Here is a 24,633-nt window from a genome sequence, read left to right on the forward strand (position 1 = left end):
CCCACAATGTTTCCACAGGGCACATCCTCAATTGGCTCCACATAGCGGCCCATCATCAGAATGGTTCTAGAGGGAGGGCAAGTGTCAACAGGACTCTCCTGGGAGGCAGTCAGGGCTCAGAAAATAAGGCCAGTGCCCACCTCTGGATAGGCTTCAGGTACAGGTCCTCTTTCTTCCCGGGCGTGTAGTTGGGGCCCATGATCCGGACCTTCAGGCCAGTGGACACCACCCCAGAGAACACTCTACCAAAGGCATAGAAGCGGCCTTTGTCAGAAGTTGGCACCATCTTAGAAATGTACATCATAAGGGGGCCTTTGGGATCGCAGCTCTTAATACCTATGGAGAGTTGGGAATTTAAGTCACCTGAGGCTGATGCTGGAGGACCCAGGAGCTGAGCTGAGCACAGCCGACCCTACTGTACATACCCATGGCGGCCTCGTCATCAGGTGGCCCCTCGTACAGCAGCTCACAACGGTACTTCTGTGCAGTGACTGGGGATGGCAGGTGGATGGTGATCATCTGCAGGAGGGCGTCCCCAGCAGGCAGCCAGCGGCGCATCACAGCCTTGAGCAATGGTTTGCCCTCCTTGTCCTTGTCCTCACTGTCCAGCTTGATGTCCAGTTTCTCGATCAGCTTGGCTGTCTCCTCCTTCCTGAAGTTCATGATGGCGTCGAATACCTGCACACACAATGGAAGTGGGTAAGTTTGGGCAGGACACGGTTGGGAGCTGCTTCCTAAGGCTGGGAACCCACAGGCCAGGACCACAGCTTACCCACCTTGAAGATGGGGTCCAGGATGAGCTGGCAGAAGGTGCGGGGAAGCTTCTTCCCGTCTGGGCTATTGGCTGACTTGCTGAACTTGCCATTGGCTGGGTCAAAGTACCTTGCAGAGAAAGGTTACATAGCACCGCAGGCAAACACTGGCAACGGGTGGCAGGGGCGGGGGCAGTCCCACGGCCCTGTACTTACCGGTCTCCCCATAGCTTCTTCATCATGTCTTCTACTTTCTTGGCACGCTCAGCTGCTCCCAGCTGCCCCTCACCCTTGGCTGCAAACTTGGCCACATACATCTCTGCAAACTGCTTCAGAGTGAAGGCCCAGCCATGCAGGCCAGAACCAAAGCCTACGGTGCCCAGGACAGGGTCAATCTAAGGAAGGAGAGCAGCAGTTAGCCAGGAAAGTTGGTTAGCAGCTGGCCTAGTCACAGGCCCACAGCCTCAGACACTGAGTTTCTTCAACAGACATCAGGTCAAAGTGAAGAATTTCGGTCATCATGCGCAGGTCCAGGGATTCCCAGGGAGCACAGCCCGACCCCCACCACAGGAGGAGCTTCGCACCATGATATTGCCCATGGGCCCACTCTCGCCCTCGCCATAGGTAGAGATGATAACGTTGACATTCTCCACAATGCGCTGGAAGGTCTGGTAGAGCTCCTCAGGCTCTAGCTGCAGCTCAAGCAGGGCCCGGTCCATCTTATTCATCATCAGCACAGGCTTGATGCGCTCAGCGATAGCCTGTCGCAGTACTGTTTCTGTCTGCACACACACGCCTGAGGAGGATAGACAGGATGAAAGGTACTACTTTGTGTTTACCCTTAATCCCAAACTCTGGAAAAGCACAAGCACTTTAAACCACTGAGCTGTTCAGGCCTGAAGATCACGAATGGCTTGTCTATAAGAATGTGCACAAGCAGCCACCAAGGTTCACAGGTGCTAGATCCTAGGAGCTATACCTCAGGTGGTGGCTGCACCTGTGCACAAGCAGCCACCAAGGTTCACAGGTGCTAGATCCTAGGAGCTATACCTCAGGTGGTGGCTGCACCTGTGCACAGCACACTGGGTCCTCTGTGACTCAGCCACCTCCCCTTTCAGTGCACAGCCCTAGCTGTCATGGACCTCGCATCAGACACCCATGTGCCTCTGCCTCAGAGTGCTGGAATTAAAGGTTTAAGTGCCAACACACTTAGCTGGCCTTCACCACCTTCCTGCCCAGACACACATGGGCACACGCAATTTCAAATTAAAGCTTAATTCATCCTCACCTTAAAAGGAATTCAACTTGAGTTTACATCTCTGAAAACGTGCTACTACTGGGCCATGAAAACACTAGCTACTGTCTGTATAGCTCCCACCCAACAAGGCTTACCAGACACACAGTCCACCACCACCAGAGCTCCGTCGGTGACACGCAAGGCAGCTGTCACCTCTGAAGAGAAGTCGACGTGGCCTGGAGAGTCGATGAGGTTGATGAGGAAGCCCGAGCCATCCTTGCTCTGCTTGATGAAATTCAGGTCGTTCTCAGAGAGCTCATAGAAGAGGGAGATGGCACTACGGGGTGGGGGGAGAGCACATCAGTCCAGTCATCTCAACAAGGCAGGCCGGCAGCACAGACATCCTGCAGAGATGCCCCTATCTGTCCAAGCCCAGGGAGCCGAGTGACACCCAGAGCACAACCCCTTGTGGCCTTCCCCTCACTCACGTGGATTTGATGGTGATACAGCGCTCCTGCTCATCCTTGCGGGTGTCAGTGAAGCGTGTCTCCCCAGCTCGAGCAGAGGCGATGATGCCCGCCTTGCACACAAGGGAGTCGGTCAGCGTGGACTTGCCATGGTCCACATGGGCGATGACTGACATGTTCCGGATGTTGGCTTTCTTGTCCATGATGGCACGGATCTGATCTACTGTGAAGTTCACCTGTGGTGGGGGAAGGGCAGTCAGGCCGATTCTGGGAAGTCAGCTTGGCAGCCATCAGCAGGTCAATAGCACCCCATGGTTGGGACAGGAATGAGATCCCCAAGATTGGAGTTCATGGTGTGACTCATGACTGCAAGCCCAGCACCTCAGGAATAATGATCACAGATGTGTCACAGCCCTAGCCAAACGCTAAAACCAACTACGGGGACAGTTAAGAGCAAGCCTGTACTACAGAGAGACCCCATCTCTTTGAGGATACTCAAAGCCACAAAGCCTCAAGACAACAGTTCAAAGCCTGGGGGGGGCGGGCTGCCACCCCAGCACCCCAGCCGGATCGACTGGGACCAAAGCGTGAGAAAACACCGCCTGCTACACACACCGCCAAAACTAGGGGTGCTGTGCGACAAGGTCAAATGCCCGGATCAAAGGCCACACTGGGCCACTAGGCCCCACGAGCCACTCTTAGTTCTCAGGGTCCGGAGCAAGCATGTGGACTGAGATAGCAGGCGGAGACCGGAGAGGGCCCGGAAGGTGCTCAGCCCACTGGAGGTGTCCACGGAAGCCAGACCCACAGGCTGTCAGATCCCGTGGACGCGGGGACAGCGCGAAGCCCGCTGCCACATCAGCACACACAACCCCCCCCCCCAACGCCATCCCGGCGGCCGCGGGAAGATGAAGGAACTGGAGCAAACACTGCAGCATCGCGCGCCCGACACTCCCAAGGCCCAGAGGGGACAGACAGACATGGCGCCGCCGCCCGACCACGTCCCGCCGCCCAGGCCGGGGCAGCCATGTCCCTTCCCCCGTCCTTCTCAGAGTCCCGCTGCTGCCACGTCCCGCCGCCCCGAAGACTCGTCTCGTTCCCTGAGTCTTGCTGCGCCGCGGACACTCACCATGGTGGCGGATGGCGACGGATTCTCGGAGTCAGAGGTGAACAGGGAAGCGCGCCGACGATGGCGGCGGCTGCGGCGGAAGAGACCGCTGACGTCAACGCCCGGCCTTTTATATGTCCGCGCCGGTTGGGCGCGTCACGTGACGGCACGGGTGCTCTTCGAGCCTGGTTGGATAAGACCCAGCTGCGGGCTGATCTGCGCATGCGCAAAACGCTCCTTCATATAATTAACACTTGAATTGCCGGGGGAGTGGTTGCGGCGCGGTCGGGGCGTGGCCAGCTCAGTCCCTGGACCCAGGGCAAGAATCCACGGGTGGGTTTTTAAACGTAGATCCTTCAGAACACAGTTGCTTCCAACTTGATTCTTGTAGATCAATAAGAAAGGGACTTTGAAATTCGGACCGGTCAGTGGGTTGGGCCAAAGTCCAATTTCCTGGGTTTGAGACTGTTATGTAATTTGACACCTCTGGGAAAAGCTGGAGAAAGCGACCCTTGGGGCCACAGATTTATTCCTGCAAAAAAGTTTACTTGCATTTTTATTACACATTTTCGTTTGTTTGTTTTGGAAAAAAGGCCTTTGGATGCAGCCCAGAATGACCCCAAATCCCTAAAATCTGCCTGCATCTACTGCGTCAGTGCTCGGATTAAGACACACCCGGCTCTCATGAAACTTTTTTTGTCCAGAGGCAGGATCTCTGGTAGAACAGGCTGGCCCTCAATTGGGTTGGCTGTAAAGGTTGTCCTTGAATTCCTGACCCTCCTGCCCACAAGAATGCAACAATAATGATAAAACCAAAACAAAAGGCAGACAGTAGTGGTGCACGCCTTTAATCCCAGCTAAGGCAAAGACAGGAGATCTTTGTTCAAGGCTAACCTAGTCTGCAGAGTGAGTTCCAGAACAGGCAGGGCTAAACCAAGAAACCCTGTCTTAAAAACAAACAGCCGGGCTGTGGTGGCGCACGCCTTTAATCCCAGCACTTGGGAGGCAAAGGCAGGCGGTTTTCTGAGTTCGAGGCCAGCCAGGGCTACCCAGAGGAACCCTGTCTCGAAAAACGAAAAAGACGAACAAACAAACAAACAAAAAATATATAGATAGATCAGCTCGTGGAGCTCCGCAGGGTGACAGCCAGCTGTCATTCCAGCACTTGGCAGATGGAGGCAGGGGGATCAAGAATTCAAGGCCATCCTTCGTAAGGAAGGATGAATTCTAATGCCATCCTGGGCTACAGGAGACCTTGTTTCAAAAGCAAAACGAAACCAAACCTGTCGTTTCTTGGATTTTTGTCGCTTGTCTCCTAATTTTTTGCACATTTAGACAAGGCTTCGTTCTGTAGCCCATAACTTGCAGCAATCCTGTCTTGGCTCCCGCCACTACCTGAACAAAGCAGGGAGAAAGAGTCCCTCGATGCTGACTGTGCCGCGTGCGTCCAGCAGGAGGCGCCGCAGGATCGCGAGCTCGGCTGTCCCCGCCTGACCCTGGGCGCGCAGCCTTCTGCACACAATAGATGCTCATTGTTTCTGCGTTCGACCGGTGCAGAAGACCTCCCCTGGGGAAACCTTGTTCCAAACTCCCTTGGTTAAAGCGAGGGACACATCTTACCCTTCCATTCTGGGAGGGAGAGGAGAGAAAGGTGTCCCAGCCTAAAATAAGTAAATTAAGCAATGCGGTTTGCGAATCTTGGCTCTAAAGCTAACCCGCTCCCGCCTCTACCACTGCGGTCTCACTCTGTTTTCTTTACTAAAACCTGATCCCTGCTTAAACAAGAGGGGACGCTGAGGCCAGTGACAGGAATCATGTCTACGGCAGGGATGCAGAGCCACCCAAGGAGTGGCAGACTCAAGAACTAAGGACTAAGGCTCAAGAACTAAGGAACACACACCTGGGTATGTGACTCCATTCCAGTCAAGTGTTACTCGGCCAGCGCATGCGCCCTATGGTCGGGAATTTTGCATCCTGATCGAGCGATCCATTTTCTCGATGAGCAGAGAAGTGAGTGTGTGAGACTCTTCACAGCTTATTCTAGGGAGAACGGGGTCTTTACAGTCAGACAGGGCAAATGGTCTCAGAGATTCAGCCAGCTCGGGCTGGGCCCAGGGTATAGAGCATTTTCCTAGCAGGCAAGCCCTGGGTTCCACCCCACAGCCACATAAACTGGCTTGGCAGTGCAAGCCTCTCATCCCACCAGCTGGAGACTGGAGGAGCAGGAGCACAAGATTATCCTCAGCTACATGAGTTCAAGGCCAGCCTGGGCTACACAGAAAATTTGTTTCAAAATCTAAAAAGGAGGTTGAAAAGCCAGGCAGTGGCAGGCACATGTCTTCAATCTCATAAAAATAAATGAAGAAAGAAAGAGAGAAAGAGAGGGAGAGAGAGAGAAAGAAAGGAAGAAAGAAAGGGCATTGAGGGTGGAGGTGGCTAAACTAACCTGCTATTCCAAAGAGTTCAAAGATGAAAGATTGTGAGAAATTCTTAGTCAATCCTGGCTTCCCAGCAATACTCTCTCAAACTAAATCAAAACTGAGATCCCTGAGGAAAAGTGCATGTCACACAAGCCTGATACCCTCAGATTGACCTTAAAATCATGGTGGAAAGACAACGCCACTCCAAGAACTTTTCTGACCCACATGTATGTGTGGCACAGACATCACACACACATTAATAATAAACAAAATGTCAATCAAGCCGGGCTGAACTCAGCAAGTACTGACCAAGCAGGTACAGGGGGTCTGACTTCCATCTCAAATACTACAGGAACTAGAACAGGACACAGGTGGAACACAGGAGCCAAGATCAAGTCAGCCTGGGCTACAGGAGACCCTTGCTCAAAAAAAGAAGTAATTTCATTTTTGTTTGTTTTTTGAGACAGGGTTTCTCTACATAGTACTGGTTGGCCTGAAACTCACTATGTAGACCAGGGTAGCCTTAAAAATCACAGAGATCTGCCTGCCTCTGACTTGAAACTTCTGGAATTAAAGGTGTGGGCTACCACGCCCAATTAAAATGGAACGTATTTGGAAACAAAACTCTTTGAGACCAGGCCGTACTGCGTGCACCTTTGTGATCTAGCCTGGAACCTCAGACATTCTCCCTGGTTCCAGGTCCCTAGTATTGGGGCTAAAGGAGTGTGCCACTATCTGGACTAAGTAATAGTAATTACATTTCATTTTGAAGAGAACCAGTTAAATTGCTCTCAGTGATTGGCCTTCTTAACAAATTCTAAGAAGCTAGCTAAGGAGGGAAAGATAACAGAGCAATGTTCAGGAGTGAGACTAGATGAAAGGGATCGACAGGCAACTGTGGGGAGAGGGCCAGATGCGCAGCAGCTAAGATCTGTCTAGCTTGCTGCTAGACAGCTATTCAGGATCTGCAGTAATCAGTTTAGGCGGGAGCGGGGCAAGGACACGGCGGGGGTGAAGGGAAGGGGCTCCTAAGAAAGACGCAGGAAGGTGTCACTGCGCCTGCGCTGCGGGCACGGCATGTGATACAGCGGTCCCTACTGGTAGGGCGACCCAACTGCATGGTGCTCAGATCTGCCTTTCCTCTGTGTAGGGAGGGAAGAAATATATACACTCAGATAAATCATATTTAAGATTTGGTTAGACAAGATGTAAGTTTAAATTCTGGTCCTGCTTTAGTATACTATGTGGCCTTGGATAAGTTACTGGATATCTCTGGGCATTAGTGAGAATAATAAACTATTTAACAAGGTACTTATAAGAATAAGGAAGTGTGGGGCTGGGGCTCAGTGGACTAGGGCAAGCCTAGTATGCACTAAGCCGCCAGCAACAACACAAATGGAGCATCCTAGCACTGGAGAGATGGAAGTGGGAGGATACAGAGTGCAGTGGGCAGCCTGGGCTACATTAGACCCTGGCTAAAATCACAACAAAAAATCAGAACAAACAAAAACAAGGCTCGAGTCATAGCTCAATTGGTCAAGTACTTGCCATGAAAACATGAAAAGCTGTGTTCAGTGCCAGTTCCTGCATAAAGACCTTTGCTGTGCCCTAGGGGATCTGGAGTTCCATGAGGCTAAACTAGCCTGCCAGTGATCCAAAGGGATTCTCTTGTTCTTCTTCAAAAAAAGGAAAAATTAGCTGGGTAGTGGTGGCGCATGCCTTTATTTGTTTTTTGTTTGTTTGTTTGTTTGTTTGTTTTCAAGACAGGGTTTCTCTGTGTAGCCCTGGCTGACCTGGAACTCGCTCTGTAAACCAGGCTGGTCTTGAACTCAGAAATCTTCCAGGACAGCAAGGGCTACACAGAGAAACCCTGTCTTGAAAAAAAAAAAAAAAAAAAAAAAAAAAAAAAAAAAAAAACAAAAAACAAAAAACAAACAAAAAAAGTAAAAAATAAAGAAGATGAAGGAGGTCATCTGACCCACACATACACAAATACACAAGTCGTACATGCATGTGCATATGACAGAGGAAAAAGGCAGTAGAGTAATACAAATAGGTGCAATGAAAATAAATTTAGGCCCAGCTGGGGATGGGGAGATGGCTTCCTGGGTAGGAGAGTTGATATAACACATGATATTCCCAGAACCCACATAAGGAGTCTCACAAAGAACCGAACACTCTCTTCTGGACTCTGAGGTCCCTGCCCTCCTGTGAGTAAATAGACAGTTAGAAATAATAGACAGCATCTGTCCCAACATCAGGAGTAACTGGGATAAGCAGGGCCCAGGCACACAGGAACTCCACCAACCCAGTGGCACAGGTTTCTTCCAGTCTGTCTGGGCTGCTGCCCTGAGCTGCCCTTGGGAGCAAACTCTGCAGTGAGTACCATAACACCCAGAGGAAGCTCCACTCCCAGGGGCTCTAACAAGCCCAAGATCCCAGGATCTCAGAATCACAGGATCACAGAGACATCTTGACTCTGAGGAGGTCTGACACAATCAGGATCACAGGAAGGACAGTCCCTAGTCAGATTTAGCCAGGGCAGGGAGCACTAGAGTTAACCAGATTGGAGGAGGCAAGCATAAGAACATAAGCAACAGAAACCAAGGTTACTTGGCATCATCAGAACCTAATCTTCCCACCATAGCAAGTCCTGGACACACCATCACACCGGAAAAGCAAGATTCAGATCTAAAATCACTTATCATTATGATGATGCAGGACTTTAAGAAAGACATAAATAACTTCCTTAAAGAAATACAGGAGAGCCGGGGCAGTGGTGGCACACACCTTTAATCCTAGCACTTGGGAGACAGAGGCAGGGGGATTTCTGAGTTCAAGACCAGCCTGGTCTACAGAGTGAGTTCCAGGACAGCCAGGGCTACACAGAGAAACCCTGTCTCCAAAAAACAAAACAAACAAACAAAAAAAAAACAAAAAACAAAAACAAAAACAAAACAAACAAACAAAAAAAAAGAACTACAGGAAAACACAATCAAACAGGTGAAGGAAATGAACAAAACCATCCAAGATCTAAAAATGGAACTAGAAACAATAAAGAAATCAGAAAGGGAGACAATCCTGGAATTAGAAAACCTAGGAAAGAGACCAGGAATCACAGATGCAAGCATCACCAACAGAATACAAGAGATAGAAGAGAGAATCTCAAGTGCAGAAAATAACATAGAAAACATTGACATAACAGTCAAAGAAAATGTAAAAAGCACTTGGGAGGCATAGACAGGCGAATCTCTGAGTTTGAGGCCAGCCTGGTCTACAGAGTGAGTTCCAAGACAGCCATGGCTACACAGAGAAACCCTGTCTCAAAAAAAAAAAAAAAAAAAAAAAAAAAAGAAAAGAAAGAAAGAAAGAAGGAAAATGCAAAAAGCAAAAAGCTCCTAACCCAGAACATCCAGGAAATCCAGGACACGATGAGAAGACCAAACCTAAGGATAATAGGTATAGAAGAAAGTGAAGACTCCCAAGGTAATGGGCCAGTAAATATCTTCAACAAAATTATAGAAGAAAACTTCCCTAACCTAAAGAAAGAGATGCCCATGAACATACAAGAAGCCTACAGAATTCCAAATAAACAGAACCGGAAAAGAAATTCCTCCCGCCACATAATAATCAAAACACCAAATGCACTAAACGAAGAATGAATTTTAAAAGCACTAAGGGAAAAAGGCCAAAAACATATAAAGGCAGGCCTATCAGAATTACACCAGACAGACTTCTCATCAAAGACTATGAAAGCTAGAAGATCCTGGGCAGATGTCATACAGACCCTAAGAGAACACAAATGCCAGCCCAGGCTACTATACCCAAAACTCTCAATTACCATAGATGGAGAAAACAAGATATTTCATGACAAAACCAAATTTACACAATATCTTTCCACAAATCCAGCCTCACAAAGAATAATAGATGGAAAACATCAACATAAGGAGTGAAACTACACTTTAAAAGAAGCAAGAAAGTAACCTTTCAACAAACCCACAAACCTAATTCCACCTATAACAACAGAAATAACAGGAAGTGACAAGTACTTTTTCTTAATATCTCTTATATGAAAATTAATATTACCAACATATCCTAATCGATTGAAATTCAAAAGTGTGAGGAATTAGAAATTGGTTGGCTATCATCCAGAGTTCTCTCTAACTTGGTAATTGGAGAAATAGGTCCAATATTATACAGTCCATATACACTTTCAGCTTGTTTGTACATGACAATGTCTTCTTTTTTTTTTTTTAAGATTTTTTTTTTTACTTATTTATTTTATGTGTGTGAGTACACTGTAGCTGTACAGATGGCCATGAACCATCTTATGTGGCTGCTGGGAATTGAACTCAGGACCTCTGCTTGCTCCTGCCCAGCTCACTCAAGAGTAGCTGTCTTCAGATGCACCAGACAAGGGCGTCAGATCTCATCACTGATGGTTGTGAGCCAACATGTGGTTGCTGGGATCCGAACTCAGGACCTTCGGAAGAGCAATCAGTGCTCTTACCCGCTGAGCCAGCCCCCGACAGTGTCTTCCAGTGTACCACATAATGGTCTTGAAATCAAGCTTCTCCTATCTCAGCCTCTCTATTAGTAGGCATGTTTATTTGATGTTTTTACACTATACTATGGTTTTCAGAACAGCTTACATATTTCAAAATTATTTATACAGTCAAAAGAAACATAAACAATTAATTTGGAAGCTGGCTTGTAAGAGAACAATGAAGAGTGAGACTGAATGCTTTGCTTGACGTTTGTAACTATTGTATCAATTTTGAAGAAGAGGACTTTATAAGTTACTCTTTCTCTGAGATGAACGCTTTTCAAAATCATCACAGCCAACGCCGGGCAGTGGTGGTGCACGCCTTTAATCCCAGCACTTGGGAGGCAGAGGCAGGTGGATTTCTGAGTTTGAGGCCAGCCTGGTCTACAAAGTGAGTTCCAGGACAGCCAGGGCTACTCAGAGAAACCCTGTCTCGAAAACAAAAACAAAAAAAAAAAACAAAAACAAAATCATCACAGCCAATGAACCAGATTCTTACCCATACCTAATGTCTGTGCCACCCTCCAAGCAGAATCATTGTTCATTGAAACAGTTGGTGAATGACTTTATGAATAGACCATCTTAATACACACACCATTTCTTAAATGAATGTAACCTGTTCTCTGTGGGCTGAGAATAAATTCACTCACTCAAGTCAAATAGCTTTGACCATAGCAGGAGGTCTGTATCCAAAAATTGTGCCTACAATTCACTCCTTGGCAGCAGAACTGTCAACTCTCAGCTTAGCTACGATGGAGGTAAAATCCTTTGGTGATGTGAGGGTCATTGAAGTACAGCCTTATTACAATGAAACCCAATGTCTAAAAATTGTTCTTATTTTGGGCTTGTACCACATCCACATCAAGAGACAAGATTTTAAACTATACTAAAACTACAACAAACAAAAATACAAAAAGACTTTATTTATGTTCATTTAAAAAAATAGTAGTGATGTATTATTTTAAAATATACAGTTAATGTTTGGAGTTATTTAAAATTTATATTGAGAAAAATGTATGTATTTTCAGTGTTGCTGTAGACAAGTATCTACATAAGACTGTTAGCTGATTGTTGTTTTATATCAAATAACTTTTATACTACTCATTTTTATTGTTACAATATTTATAAATTTTAAAGAATATGACAATTTTTTTTTTCGAGACAGGATTTCTCTGTGTAGCCCTGGCTGTCCTGGAATTCACTCTGTAGACCAGGCTGTCCTTGAACTCAGAAATCTGCCTGCCTCTGCCTCCCAAGTGCTGGGACTAAAGGTGTGCACCACCACTGCCTGGCTGACAAAATTTTTAAAAATAAATTCAAGGCCAGCCTGGTTTACAGAGTGAGTTTCAAGACTCCTGGGGCAAATCTTGTCTCGAAAAGAAGGAAAGGGATGGAGAGATGGCTCTGAGGTTAAGAGCACTGACTACTCTTCCAAAGGTCCTGAGTTAAATTCCCACCAACCACATAGTGGGTCACAACCATCTGTAATGAGATCTGATGCCCTCTTCTGGTGTGTTCGAAGACAGCGGTAGTGTACTCATATAAAGTAAAATAAATAAATAATTACTTTTTAAAAGAAAAAAGACAATAAAAATTAAAATATTAATCTTATAATCTTCCAAGCTTTCTTTTAAGGTCTTCCTCCTCAAGATTCAGTTTAGATGGATTATCCCAGCCTAGGCCAAGGGAAAGAATGAATCATTGGATATATTCCAATCATGTGACATCAGGTGCCTGCAGAATTCTAGGAAATGTAGTCCATTCTGAAAAGCCACTTAAAATGGAAATTGGAAGACAGATCTTTTAAGAGAAGTGTTGTTGTCAAGCTAGAGTGATGGTAGTGAACCAGAGAGTGGTTTTTGTGGTGAATGCGTTTGCTGCACACATCAGGTATTTGAGTTCAAATCCTTAAACTATGCAAAAATCCAGGTATGGTGGCTCATTAGTCACTGTAGCAAGAGGGAGGTTGAGATAGCAGGATCCCTGAAGCTCAGTGGTCACCATTTTAGCACATCCAGTGCATGAGAGGTTAAGTGAGAAAAGCTGTCCAAAAAACAAAGTGGAAGCCAGGATTGTGGCCACAGCATTAATCCCATGTGTCTTGGAAGCAGAGGCAGGTGGATCCCTGAGTTTGGGCCAGCCTGTTCCACAGAATGAATTCCAGGACAGGCAGAGCTATACAGAGAAACTGTGTCTCCCCCCCCCCCCACACACACACACTCCTCAAAAAAAAAGCGAAACAAAACAAAAAAGAAAGTACAGCTCAGAGGAGATTGGGTATACATGGCGGTTAGATGAGACTGCTGGTTGGTTAGAACAATCTTGCACAATGTTCAGGATCAGTTTCTAACACCCACATGGTGGTTTACAACCATCTGTAACCAGTTCCAGAGAGGGTCTGACCTCTGTAGGCACCATGCATGCATGAACATAGAGGAAAAAAAGCCATACATATACATAAAATAAATAAATCTTTTTTTTTTTTTTTTGAGACAGGGTTTCTCTGTGTAGCCCTGGCTGTCCTGGAACTCACTCTGTAGACCAGGCTGGCCTCCAGCTCAGAAATCTGCCTGCCTCTGCCTCCCAAGTGCTGGGATTAAAGGCGTGTGCTACCACTGCCGGGCAAAATAAATAAATCTTAAGAAAAAAAAATCAAACAAGAGTACAAAAGGGGCTGGGGTTGGTGGAGTGCTTGCCTGGTGTACAGAGAACCCTTGTATAATCCTCAGCATCGTAGAATAAGGTGTGGTGAGCCATGCCTGTCGCACCAGCACTTGGGGGATAGAAACTACAGTGGGGTTAGTTACAGAGGAGATTAGCAGGTGAGCCTGAACTTCATGAGACCGGTTCTCAAAAAAAAACCCAGTTTTTACTCTATATCTTGTGGGTACTAGGGAGCCAAGGGGGCTGTGACAGACTGAAGTCAGGCTTGGTAGGGCTCTCTTTTTAATTTAGTTAGAACAAGAGTAAGGATCGAGTGGCTGGCAGAGAATCGACCTGAATGCTAACGCGCGCGTGCACACGCGTGCACGCACACGCAGACACATGTGCATACACAGATAGACAGACAGACACACACACGCGCACACACACACACACACACACACACGCGCATACACATAGACAGACACACACGCACGCACACACACACACACGCGCGCGCGCGCACACACACACAGACACACACACATGTACGCACACACACGGGCATACATATAAGACACACACAACTCACACGCGCATACACACAGACAGACACACACACACACACACACACGCACACATGCACACACACGCGCATACACATAGACAGACACACACACAGACACACACGCACGCACGCGCGCACACACACACACATGCACGCACACACACACGTGCACTCACACAGACACACACAAACACACGCACACACAGACACACACGCACGCGTACACACACAGACACAGACAGACAGACACACACACACACAAACACACACACAGACAGACACACACGCACACATACAAACACACAGACAGACAGACAGACACACACACACACACACACACACACACACACACACACACGCACGCACGCACGCACACACCAAAGGCGAAGGCGAGAAGGTGCGAGCGGAACCCGGATGTGCACTGCACAGGACCGGCTAGGCTCACACGCCACCGCGCCACGGCCGTGCGAGCCCCACACCTGCCAGCTGCCGCTCGGAGGGAAGCAGGGACACCTGCCCGGCCGCATTCTGTTCATCCCCAGCCCTTCTCTCCACCAAAACACAAGCGTCAACAAGAGCCATAAGACGCACCCGAGCGGGAAGAATATTCACCTTTAAGACCTCCCTCCCCAAGCGGGACGTGGGCGCGGTCGTCCCGTCCTCCCAATGAAACGGAAGCAAGGGGCGGTGCCGTCCTCGCTCAAACCGGAGTGGGGCTGGAGCGAGCGTGGCCTAGGTGCAAGCCTCCAGAAATCACAGAGCTGGGTGGGACTTGTGGGTAGTCAGGAAGCCAAGGAGGGCCCCTGAAATGGTGACTGCCCGGAAGTCTGCTAGGAGTTCGAGCCCCGGGACTCATTTTGTGACACCTGGTTAAAGGAGAAAGCAATTCCAGCAAATTGTCAAATTGTCCTCGGACGTCCACATAGGAGGCTTGGAACGCGCACACCCACACCCATTCGCCTTCGTCTCCAAGCCTGATGACCTGAGTTCGATTCCCTGAACCCATATTGTGAAATATACAAACTTAACTCCTTAAGTTGTCTTTGGACGATCAAAAATTGCGTTATGTCTCCCCCAATACATAAATAAAACAATCCACAGAAAAACGGGCGTGGCATTGAGACAACAACAACAAAAACAAAACAAAACAAACAAAAAAAGGAGGCAGCTGGAGGGGCTTCTGTGCCCTAAGGAAGCAAGACTAGGCTTGGTTACGTTCGTCTTTAATCTCAGTTCTCCAGAAGCAGAGGCAGGCGGATTTCAGTTTGAGTTTGAGGCCAGCCTGGTCTACAGAGCGAGTTCCACAGAGCCAGGGCGACATGGCGAACGTGTCTCAAAACAAACAAACAAACAAACAAACAATTTTTAAAAACCCACAACTGTTGCCATTACAAGCCAATTTGAAAACGAGGCAGGGGTTCTGGCCTGTAAACTAGAGAAAAGGTGGGACCAGTAAGAGAGAGGGAGCAGGGCAAAAGGGTCCAAAGTTCAGGCACTAGCCTGATGCCCGGTTCATCCCTGAGACCTACAGAGTGGAAGGACAGAACCTACTTTCCTCTGACTTTCACACATGTACACACCAAATAAATACAAAAATTAAGCGGTTTTCTGAAGCAAGAGAAATGAGGCGGCGGGAAGTGCTGCTGTGTCTTTAAGCGGCCAGACTCCTCCCCGAGTGGGCGTGGTAGCGGCCAGCGCCTTGAAAAATAACCGTGGGGGGCGGGGTTTGGCAACTATCCGTTGTGATTGGTCAGCTTCTCGGGCGGTGGTTCCCGTGGGCGCGTGCGCGCGCCGCATTCTCCCGCCTCTCAGGCGCGGGGGCGTGGAGGAAGGAGCCAGCACTCGCTTTTATTGGCTCTCGCGCAGGCCCCGCCCTCCAGTCGAGGGCCCTCACGTGACGCGACGGCTGGGGCCTCCCGGCGCGGGGGACGCTAGTGGCCAAGATGGCGGCAGAGCTGGTGGAGGCCAAAGTGAGTGAGCGAGAGTGGCTCCGGCCGGGACAGGCGGGTGGCGGAGTACGGTCCGCTCTACGCAGGGAGCTGGGAGGGCGGGGTGTGGCGGCGTGGGCGGCGAGGGTGCGACTGGGACGCGGACTGAGCCTGCGGGCGGGGGGCGGGGAGACCGGGGGCGGGGTCGCCAGCACCCTCCTGGGGTGGCCCCGCCGCGTACTGTCACTTCTTTACTGACTCGAGCTGGGGTTCCTACAATGTGGGTACATAGCTTCCCCGGTGCAGGCACTGTCCTCTCCTTTGGGTTAGCTCCACTGGGACAGAACTGGGGGTCCTTCCGTGGTCTCGGAAGCCGAAGGAATGTGAAGTGACTTCGCCATCGGGTTTCCAAGGCAACGAGTAGGAATCAGGTCTGGGTGTCCCCCTCTTACCTCTCGTACAGGCCAGCATGGGGAAGGTCTGCAGGGATTGCCACAGGTCCTCTGATTCTCGGGGCTCAGACGGACACCTCCCACTACTGACTCCAGACTCTTAAGTGTCCAAGTTCATTTTAGAGACTGAGCCCTCGAGTCCCGTTCCCCACTTGTTAGTTATGGGGTACCTCTTCACTTGAGCCTCCAGTGATCCTGTCGCACTCTAGAACCCATCTCTAACCCTTGCATCCTGATGAATCGTCTTGTAGGGTTTCACTGCTGCTTGGCATAGCCCACTGGACCCACCGCTCCCTTTTTATGTGTTCCTCCGATTGATCCTCACAGGACGCCTTGCCTTGACTGAGTCCAGGGGAGCATTGTGTAGGTTTGTTCCCCCATTTATGCATCAAGGTACCAGGGCTCTGACCCAACTTGAGTCCCCATTAAACCTGCTTGAAGTACAGCTTGGCTTAGCTTCCATCCACCCTGCCAAGGCTCCAGCATACTTGTACCTCCAGAGTTACTGGAGTCTTGCAGTCCCCCTCAAGCATCTTCCCACCCATAAGATCCTGACTTGCCCCCTCCCTTTTCTGGCTCTCTTGTTAAATGGTCCTTCCATCCCCACTCAGACCCTTAGGATTATTCTAGAGACTCTGATTAAAAGGTGTAGTCCTTACCACTCATGGTGGGACACCTTTAATCCCAGGACTCAGGAGGCAGAGGCAGGGAGACCTCTGTGAATTTAAAGCCAGTCTGGTCTACAAAGTAAGTACCTGGACAGTCAGGGCTCCATAAGAAACCCTATCTCAAAAAAAAAAAAAAAAATTTTTTTTAAAAAGTGTACCCATCTTTCTCCCCATTTACTTACCCCAAATCTACACCATTTAAATAGTCAGACTTTTGAGAAACAGAACTTTGAGATGGGGACATGTGAACTATGCAGGGCTGGGACCCAGTTTTACTGCTTGAAGTCTCCTTGTACCGTCCTAGAACATTGAGGAGAGGCCAAAGCCTCTGCACCCTCATCCCTCTCAGTAATAAGGGCTGTGATTGCTTCTTTGCTGTCTAGATCCTTGAAATAAAAGCTGATGATCTCTATTTGACCCACCTCCATCTTAGTTAGGTGAACTTGACCCTTCTTTGAGGCTCTAAAATGGTCCAGAGGATTCCTGTCATGGCCCCTCACAGTGCTTTAAGTATGGTAGCAACACCTCCACTTTTCTGGTAACTTTCCTCCAGTCTGTCACAACAGGCCAGAGATTCTGTCTTTTGAGGCCCATTGGGGCTTCCAGGAAGCGATCGTGGTGTTTGTGGATGAATGGCCCATGCTCCATCATCCTGTGGGTGAATGGTCCCTGCAGCAGGCTTGGGGCAAAGCCTTCATCCTTTGCCCTTGTGTCAGGCATCTCAGCTGTCTAACGAGCCTAGGCTAGTGAGACAGCTGAGTGCAGCTACTTCTATCTGTGTCTGGGCTGTGGCTCCACATCACATCCCAAGCTGAATCTCCAGAAGTCATGGCACTGATGCTGTTTATAAACTCAGCCCTGGTGGCCTGTGCCAGGGCGGGAAAAACACCCTGGTGATGGCTGGAGGCTTCTTCCTGTGTGCCTGTCCCCATGGCCTGCTGCTCTCCAGCAGGCTGCTCAGGCCATGGCAGCTGATGAGAAACCTGAACCACACCATATGGCAGCGACCTGGCTGCTCGGACGTTTGCCATCAGTCCTGGGTGACGGAACTCCTTTGATATCCATTGGGACTGCAAAACCTTCTGGCTCTAGCTGGACCATTGAGGGCCCCTACCTCACTGTATCTTTCTCCTGAGTTGTGAGGGTTTGAGTACAAATGTGCCAACTGTGTGCTGTTTATCCCTGTGTGCGGTAGGAAGTGAGGACCACATTCAAGTGCCCATGGGCTGCATACCCTAGAGTCCCTGGAGAGTCCGTGCTTCCCTACAGTCCCCCAGAGGTCTGGGAAGCCTGGTAGGCACCAGGCCAAACTCCAGCCCACCCTGTCATACCAGAAGTACTTAAGTCATAGCTGGCACCCCAAGTCTCAGGTGTTTTTTGGAGCTCCTTGGTCCCAAGGGCTATGTTACTTAGGTAGGACTCAGTACTCCAAGCAACCAGGTTGGCATCCAGTGGGATGGATCCCTGGGGCTCAGACCTGGGCTGGTCAGGTGGGCTTTCTAGATCTTACAAGCTTCTTTGGGATTCATGGACTGGGTCACCTGACTGTGTCTCATGCCACTTGGGGTATGTATCCCAGCTCTGTGGAAGTTCCTTTCTACTTTTCATTCGGTGGAGGCTAGTTTCAGGACTTAACACAAGAGTCCCCAGGCCCAACTGGCCTGTCTCTCAGGGACGCTTGGTCCTTCCATCTGTGGGACCTGCCGTGACCAGGATCAGCTGTCATGAGTGCAAGCAGCCTGCCAGAGGGCCTGGGGTGCACTCTGGAATCCCCTTGTGCTCTGAAGTGCCCCATAGGTGCATTCCTAGGCCTTCCCATCTGTGTCACTGTGTCATTAGCTTGGTAACTGCTCTGTTTGGTTTCAGAGACTAGCTGTTCTCATGTGGACCCATTCTGCTCCTGGGTACCCTGGTGGTGCCTTGTGGGGGGGTACTCCTGGCATGGTTGGCTGAAAACCAAGAACAGGGTCAAGGCTGCCTTACTGGAAGACCTGTCTCAGTCCATGGTGCCCAGGGGCCTGAAAGTAGCAGGCCATACCTACTCTGGGACAGCACTCAGAGACAGCAGGATTTTGGTGGCTGCCACAGGGCGCTGGGGTGGGGGGGACACACAGGTTAGAGGATCATACCCCTGAGAGCTGCTGTGGTTGCCCTTTGCAGAACATGGTGATGAGCTTCCGAGTGTCAGACCTGCAGATGCTGCTGGGCTTTGTAGGCCGTAGCAAGAGTGGGCTGAAGCACGAACTGGTGACCAGGGCCTTGCAACTGGTGCAGTTCGACTGCAGCCCAGAGCTTTTCAAGAAGATCAAAGAGCTGTATGAGACTCGCTATGCCAAGAAAAGCACAGAGCCTGGCCCACAGGCACCACGGCCTCTGGATCCCCTGGCACTACACTCCATGCCCAGGACTCCCCTGTCAGGGCCCACCGTGGACTACCCCGTGCTGTACGGGAAGTACTTGAATGGACTGGGGCGCCTGCCCACCAAGACCCTTAAGCCAGAGGTGCGCCTGGTTAAGCTGCCCTTCTTCAACATGCTGGACGAGTTGCTGAAGCCCACTGAACTGGGTGAGTGGTGGGCATCGTCCAGGAGGTCCCCAAAGCAGACTCAGCACTGTGACCCATGACTAGCCACCCCAAACTTAGCAGCTTAAAGCACATGACATGGGTGACAGGGCAGCACATACTGGCCTTTCATCACTTAAGGGCTAAGGCAGGGGGAAGGTGAGTTCTGGGCTAGACGAGCTACGGGCTCTGCTGAGGGTGTAGGTTGAATAGTGAGCTGAGCATTCACCAGCATGCATGAACTCTCATCCCCCCTTAGTCAGCTGAGGCAAGAGGTTTGCGATGATTTTGAGGCTAGCCTGGGCAAATAGACCCTGATTTTTAAAAGAGAAAAAAAAAGCTAGGCATAGTGACTCATTTTGGTTATCCCATTATTTGGAAGGGAGTTCAAGGTTATCCTCAGTTACACAATGAGTTTGAGGCCAACCTGGGCTAAAAAAAAAAAAAAGAAAGAAAGAAAAAGAAAAATAGACGTAAGTTCCAAGTTATCAGAGTATCAGGAACCATGGACTGGTCAGACTCCCATCCTCTCTGTTGAGGCATGGATAGTCTCCACGCCCTCTAGAGCACCTGACCTCCCACGTGCAGCATGGATGCTGCCCTGAGCTGTGCACTTGGCAGGTCCTTTAATGGGCCATATCTAGGACCTAGGGCTCTCAGGTTCTCCAGACACCCTAGCTCCCCGTTCTCCCCCCTGCCTGCCTCTGTGTAAAGCCCAAAGGTTGAGTCCCTGTACTTGGGGCAGGCTCCAATATGAAGAGTTCCTCTGTCAACCCCATATGGTCCTCAGGGGCCTCCCAACTTCCATTCCACCCTGACTGTCTTCTCCTACTGTAGCAAGGCCATGTCCCTCTTATCCTGGGACTTGGGGGGCGGGGGGCAGCGCTGGAGGTGCCTGAGGAAGGACAGCAGCAGATCCTGTGTCCTATGGTGTTTTGCAGGACCTTTTCAGTATCAGAGGCCCCACACCCTCACTGATGCTCCGCCCCGACCTATAGCCCCTCCATTCTTTTGAAACCCTTGGAGCTGTTGGGGGCTGGAGGAAGAGCCTCCTGGCCTGCCCACCCTGCCCTACCTGTCGTATTCCAACTGCCACAAACCTGCCTCCCCAAAGGTCTCCACAACCCCTTGGGGCCAAGCTGACTGGGTGTCATCTTGAGGAAGACCAGAGTGCCAGGAGGTTGGCCCCCTGGCCTCTCAGCCTGCATGACAGGCTTCCTTCTTGCAGAATAAGCCAGACGTCACTCCGCCCCACAATGCATCACTGTGCCCCTACCCCCCAGGGACCTCGGTCACCTGATCTCCGGGAGAGCACGCTCCCCTGTCTACCAGCCGCTTGAACAAAGACATCTAGCTAGCCCGCCTGCCTCCTCACCAGGGCACCCCCTTTCCTTGGGTCCCCACACCTCGAGGTGGCTGCTGGATAAGAGTGCTGATCCTGGATCTAAGGCCTTGATCTCTCAAGCTCCAAAACCCAGAATTTCACATGCTTGCTCAACCCTGGCCTCGGCCTTTCCAGACATGAGCCCTGTGATGCCAGTTCATAATGGCCAGCCCCTTTCCGTGGCCAGAATGAGCCCCGGGATACTATAGGATTCCCTGGAAGAGCATAGTGCGTAGTCTACACCAGCAGACTGAACCTATAAGTCACCTGAGCACCTGGTGGAGGGGACAGAGAGACCAGCTGCAGTCCAGAGCGCACTGACAGCCCCTCTAAGAGGGCTGGTAGGTGACCAGAGAGAGCAAGGGACTCACCCAAGGACACACAGCTGCCTGAGCTCCTAGACCCCCCAGGCTGTGCCCCGTACCCCTGTCTGGGGGGTCCATGTTGGTTTCTCCCCCACTTCCAGGCCAGACAGGCCCAAGTAGGTAACAGTTGCTGACCACAGCAGAACTGACCTAAGACTGGAGACCGGAGGGCCCAGGCAAGAGGGAGGATGGTTTAGGACTGGGTGGAGAAGGAGATGTCAGCGGCCATGGAGCTGGTATTGGCCTGACCCCTGCCCAGTTGGGGCTCCTGTGGGTCATCGGCATGGAACAAAGCCATTGTGGGAGTAAGGGGTGATGGGGTGCATGTGACCCTCGGGGCCATGTCATCTCAGCCTCTTTAGCTGCTGCTACCTCGCCTTGCTGTGTACAGGTGTCAGCTTCCTGGCTGCTGGGGGAGCGTGCTATGTTACTTGTTTTGTTGATGCAGTTGTGAGGCAGGGCTCACAGTATAGCCCAGGCTGGACCAGAACTTGTGATCCTCTAGCTTCAGCCCTTACAGTGCTAGGATCAGAGGTCTACATTGTGGGAAAGCCAGCCTGTTTCTGTCTGCAGGGCCTTTCCATAGGCTACACCTCAGCCTCCCACACTGTGACTGGTTACCTGCCCCAGGTCTTTGGTACCTGTTTGGCTTTAAGGGTATACCCCAATTACCCAACTGTTATCTGTTTCACCATAGCTGGCTTTCAACACTACCTTTGTCTGTTGCTCTTTACCTTTTGGGTGTTGGGTTTTTTTTGTTTTTGGGTTTTTTTTTGTTTTTGGGGTTTTGCTTGTTTGTTTTTTTGTGGTATTTTGAGGCAGGGTCTCAGGTAGCCCAGGCTGGCCCAACTTGTTATATAGCCAAAAATGATCTTAGCCCTCTGATCCTGTGTCTCCCTCCCTGCTATTGCGCTGGGTAGGTGGGCACCCCTGCATCTGCCATCCCCCTTGCTGTCTGTCTGATACCCAGGCTGGGCTAGGCTGGTTCAGGTCACGGATTTGGGGCAGGACAGTAGCACAGGTGAGCGGGCAGCCCTTGCATTGGTCCTGCCCACCCCAGAGGCACAGGCTGTGGTCCTCTATGCCCAGCTACAACCCCACCTAGCCTTGAGTGGCACAGTGAGGCTGAGTGCTGCTCTTTGTCTCGTGGTCTCCATGCTGACCCTAACTCAGGACCTTTGCAGTAGGCTAGGGTGGGTGTTTGGAACTGGACCTGATGGTAGCTGGGTGACACAAGCCCATCATGCTGCTGCGATGGCTTGCCTGAAGCAGACTGGGGCCCCCACTGTTTGTCTTGACACTCCTAATGCAGCCAGCTAAGCCTGCATTAAGCACCCATCACCTTAGCTAGGTGGTGGTGGTATATGCTTTTAGTCAAGCACTCAGGAGGCAGAAGCAGGCACAGCTCTGAGCTGGAGGCCAGCCTGGTCTATAGAGCAAGTTCTAGGATGTCTGCTGAGGAGGGCACCTATCACCTGCCGCCCCTGGCTAGGCTGCCTGAGCCTGAGGTGGCAATAGTGTCATTGTCTCATGGTACTCGGGGATACCCAGAGCTGGTCCTGCATCTCCATGGAGTTCCCATTGCCTGCCTTTGCCCTGGAGTGCATAAGACTGAGAGGGATCACATGACTAAAGATCCTGGGCATCATCTTCCGAGGCCCTGAGTGTCCTTTCCAGTCTCCTACCTGCCCTGCTGGGCCTTGGTGGTTGCCCCACCTCAGGCAGAGGCAGTCTGCCGCCTCCCCCACAGTGTCTGTGCTTGCCCTGTCCATGTGTAGATTCCATGGGGTGGGCCTCCAGCTATGGCCCATGCTGCAGAGGCCCAGAGAGAAAGAGTGGTTGATGGAGGAAGGCAAAGCAAGGCTCCTGTGTCTGTAGCCCACATTGCCCTTGAACTCCACCTCATCCCACCTCACTCCCAAGCAACCCTGCAGTGTGCAGTTGGTTTTGGTTTTTTGAGACAGGATTTCTCTGTGTAGCTCTGGCTGTCCTGGAACTTATTCTGTAGACCAGGCTGCCGTGGAACTCACAAAGGTCCCCTGCCTCTTCCTCCTGTGTGGTGGAATAATAGGGTGGGCCACTATGCCCAGCCAGCCATGCAGTTCTTATCAGGCCCTCAGACACTGTTGTACAGGACAAACATTAGCATCAACAAAGCATTGGAAGTGGTGGTGCACGCTTTTAATCCCAGCACTTGGGAGGCAAAGGCAGGGGGATTTAAAAGAAAAAGAAAAAAAGATACCCCCCCCCAAAAAAAAAACAAACCCAAGGCACTGAAGGAGGGAATGGTGACAGGAACTGCAGAACTGTCCTCCTATGTCCAGGAGGAGGGTTGCAGGTTCAGGGCCAGCCTGGGCTATAAAGTGAGAGCCACAGTGGATGCAAAGACCATAAGGCTGGGAAGGCTAGGTCTTGATGAGGCCACTGAGGAAGAGTTCAGTTCATGGCTGGTGCTGCTGTGGAGTCCCTGCCCTAGGATATGGGCTTGGGGATAGGCTGCTCCAGGGGACCAATAGCCATGGCAGAGGCACTGGCGCTGGGAACACCCTGTTGCCCCCTCCAGCAGCATAGTGTGGGACAAGCCTCAGCGGGCTGCTGGGGTGTGGGACCCTAGACAGCAGTGTGCTTACCGGGCAGCCTGGGTCTTGCCTGATGTCCACCCCTCACAAAACAGAAATCTCCCCTACCCCACCTCCACCTGGGGGGGGATGGGTGTTACCTCCTACCCAGCTACTGTCAGCTCAGGTGTCTGCTATGGCCCTGCTGGGCTTGCCCCACCTCTCTCAGGGTGATTATACCCAGGTAGGCAGATCTGAGCGTGCCCAGGTGGCCCTGAGCTCCAGCTCTTCCCTTGGGCCCTGCAGCATCGCCGCATGCAGCCTGCTCTCACCCAGGGACCCATGGGCTTTTTGTATACTGGGCTAGCTGCAGGAGTGACAACCCCTCACCCCAGCCACTCCACCCCCCAGTCCAAAGTCCGCCTACACTCACTGTGTAGCACGGGCACCACAGCCTGCGAGTCAGAAGGTTCCAGGCCATTCGCACCCAGCATGAGCTATTCTTGTAAACGGGATCCTGTGGCTGAACAGGCAGTGTTTCCTGATGGGGATGGTGGTTGGTTTTGCAGAGCTGGGTGGGACTATCGGCCTGTTCCCCAGTGCTATGCCCTGGGGCCTCAGACTCACCCTGGAGTTGAGGCTGGTGTTTGAACCCAAGATCCTTCTGTTTCAGCCTCCAGCACACTGGAGGCTCCGCCTCCTCCTCTCCCTCAGAGGCCTCCTGTGGCTGAACCACAAGGCACTGCTGTTACACATGCAGATGAAGTAAGAGCCCTGTCCTGCACAGGAGGCCAGCATCCTGTTGTGGAGCCTGGCTGGCTCCAGAGGGACTCAGAATGTCACTGAAATTTCAGGTGAAGAGGGGTGGCCTCTATTCAGCCAGGCTGTCTGACCCACATGTGTTCAGTCCCACAGAGCGCAGAGAAGCTGCAAGAGAGCCCGTGCATCTTCGCGCTAACACCTCGGCAGGTGGA

General features: G+C 50.8%; 2 protein-coding genes and 1 non-coding gene across 3 annotated transcripts in view; 1 reads left to right on the top strand and 2 right to left on the bottom strand.

Moving 5' to 3' along the window:
* The window catches only part of Eef2 (eukaryotic translation elongation factor 2), a gene marked incomplete at its 3' end in the record, with an annotated part of 5,415 nt that extends 1,700 nt beyond the window's left edge, over positions 1-3,715 (bottom strand). Inside the window, exons 1-9 of the mRNA XM_031350323.1 lie at positions 3,586-3,715; positions 2,478-2,692; positions 2,145-2,326; positions 1,337-1,548; positions 969-1,147; positions 777-882; positions 426-678; positions 141-336; positions 6-66 (exon numbers count right to left, since the gene is read on the bottom strand). Of these exons, the coding sequence (XP_031206183.1) occupies positions 6-66; positions 141-336; positions 426-678; positions 777-882; positions 969-1,147; positions 1,337-1,548; positions 2,145-2,326; positions 2,478-2,692; positions 3,586-3,588 (1,407 nt within the window). The remainder of the gene's footprint in view (positions 1-5; positions 67-140; positions 337-425; positions 679-776; positions 883-968; positions 1,148-1,336; positions 1,549-2,144; positions 2,327-2,477; positions 2,693-3,585) is intronic.
* Positions 1,215-1,278, bottom strand: LOC116076604. Its single transcript, XR_004113011.1, has one exon. It is a non-coding gene; the product is annotated as a small nucleolar RNA SNORD37 (small nucleolar RNA).
* An 11,828-nt stretch (positions 3,716-15,543) lies between the features above and the next one.
* Positions 15,544-24,633, top strand: part of Pias4 (protein inhibitor of activated STAT 4) — a 13,250-nt gene continuing 4,160 nt past the window's right edge. The window contains exons 1-3 of the mRNA XM_031350324.1: positions 15,544-15,711; positions 18,950-19,355; positions 24,567-24,628. Of these exons, the coding sequence (XP_031206184.1) occupies positions 15,685-15,711; positions 18,950-19,355; positions 24,567-24,628 (495 nt within the window). The 5' untranslated portion in view covers positions 15,544-15,684. The remainder of the gene's footprint in view (positions 15,712-18,949; positions 19,356-24,566; positions 24,629-24,633) is intronic.

Source organism: Mastomys coucha, unplaced genomic scaffold (assembly GCF_008632895.1).
Source record: "Mastomys coucha isolate ucsf_1 unplaced genomic scaffold, UCSF_Mcou_1 pScaffold4, whole genome shotgun sequence".
NCBI lineage: Eukaryota > Metazoa > Chordata > Mammalia > Rodentia > Muridae > Mastomys > Mastomys coucha.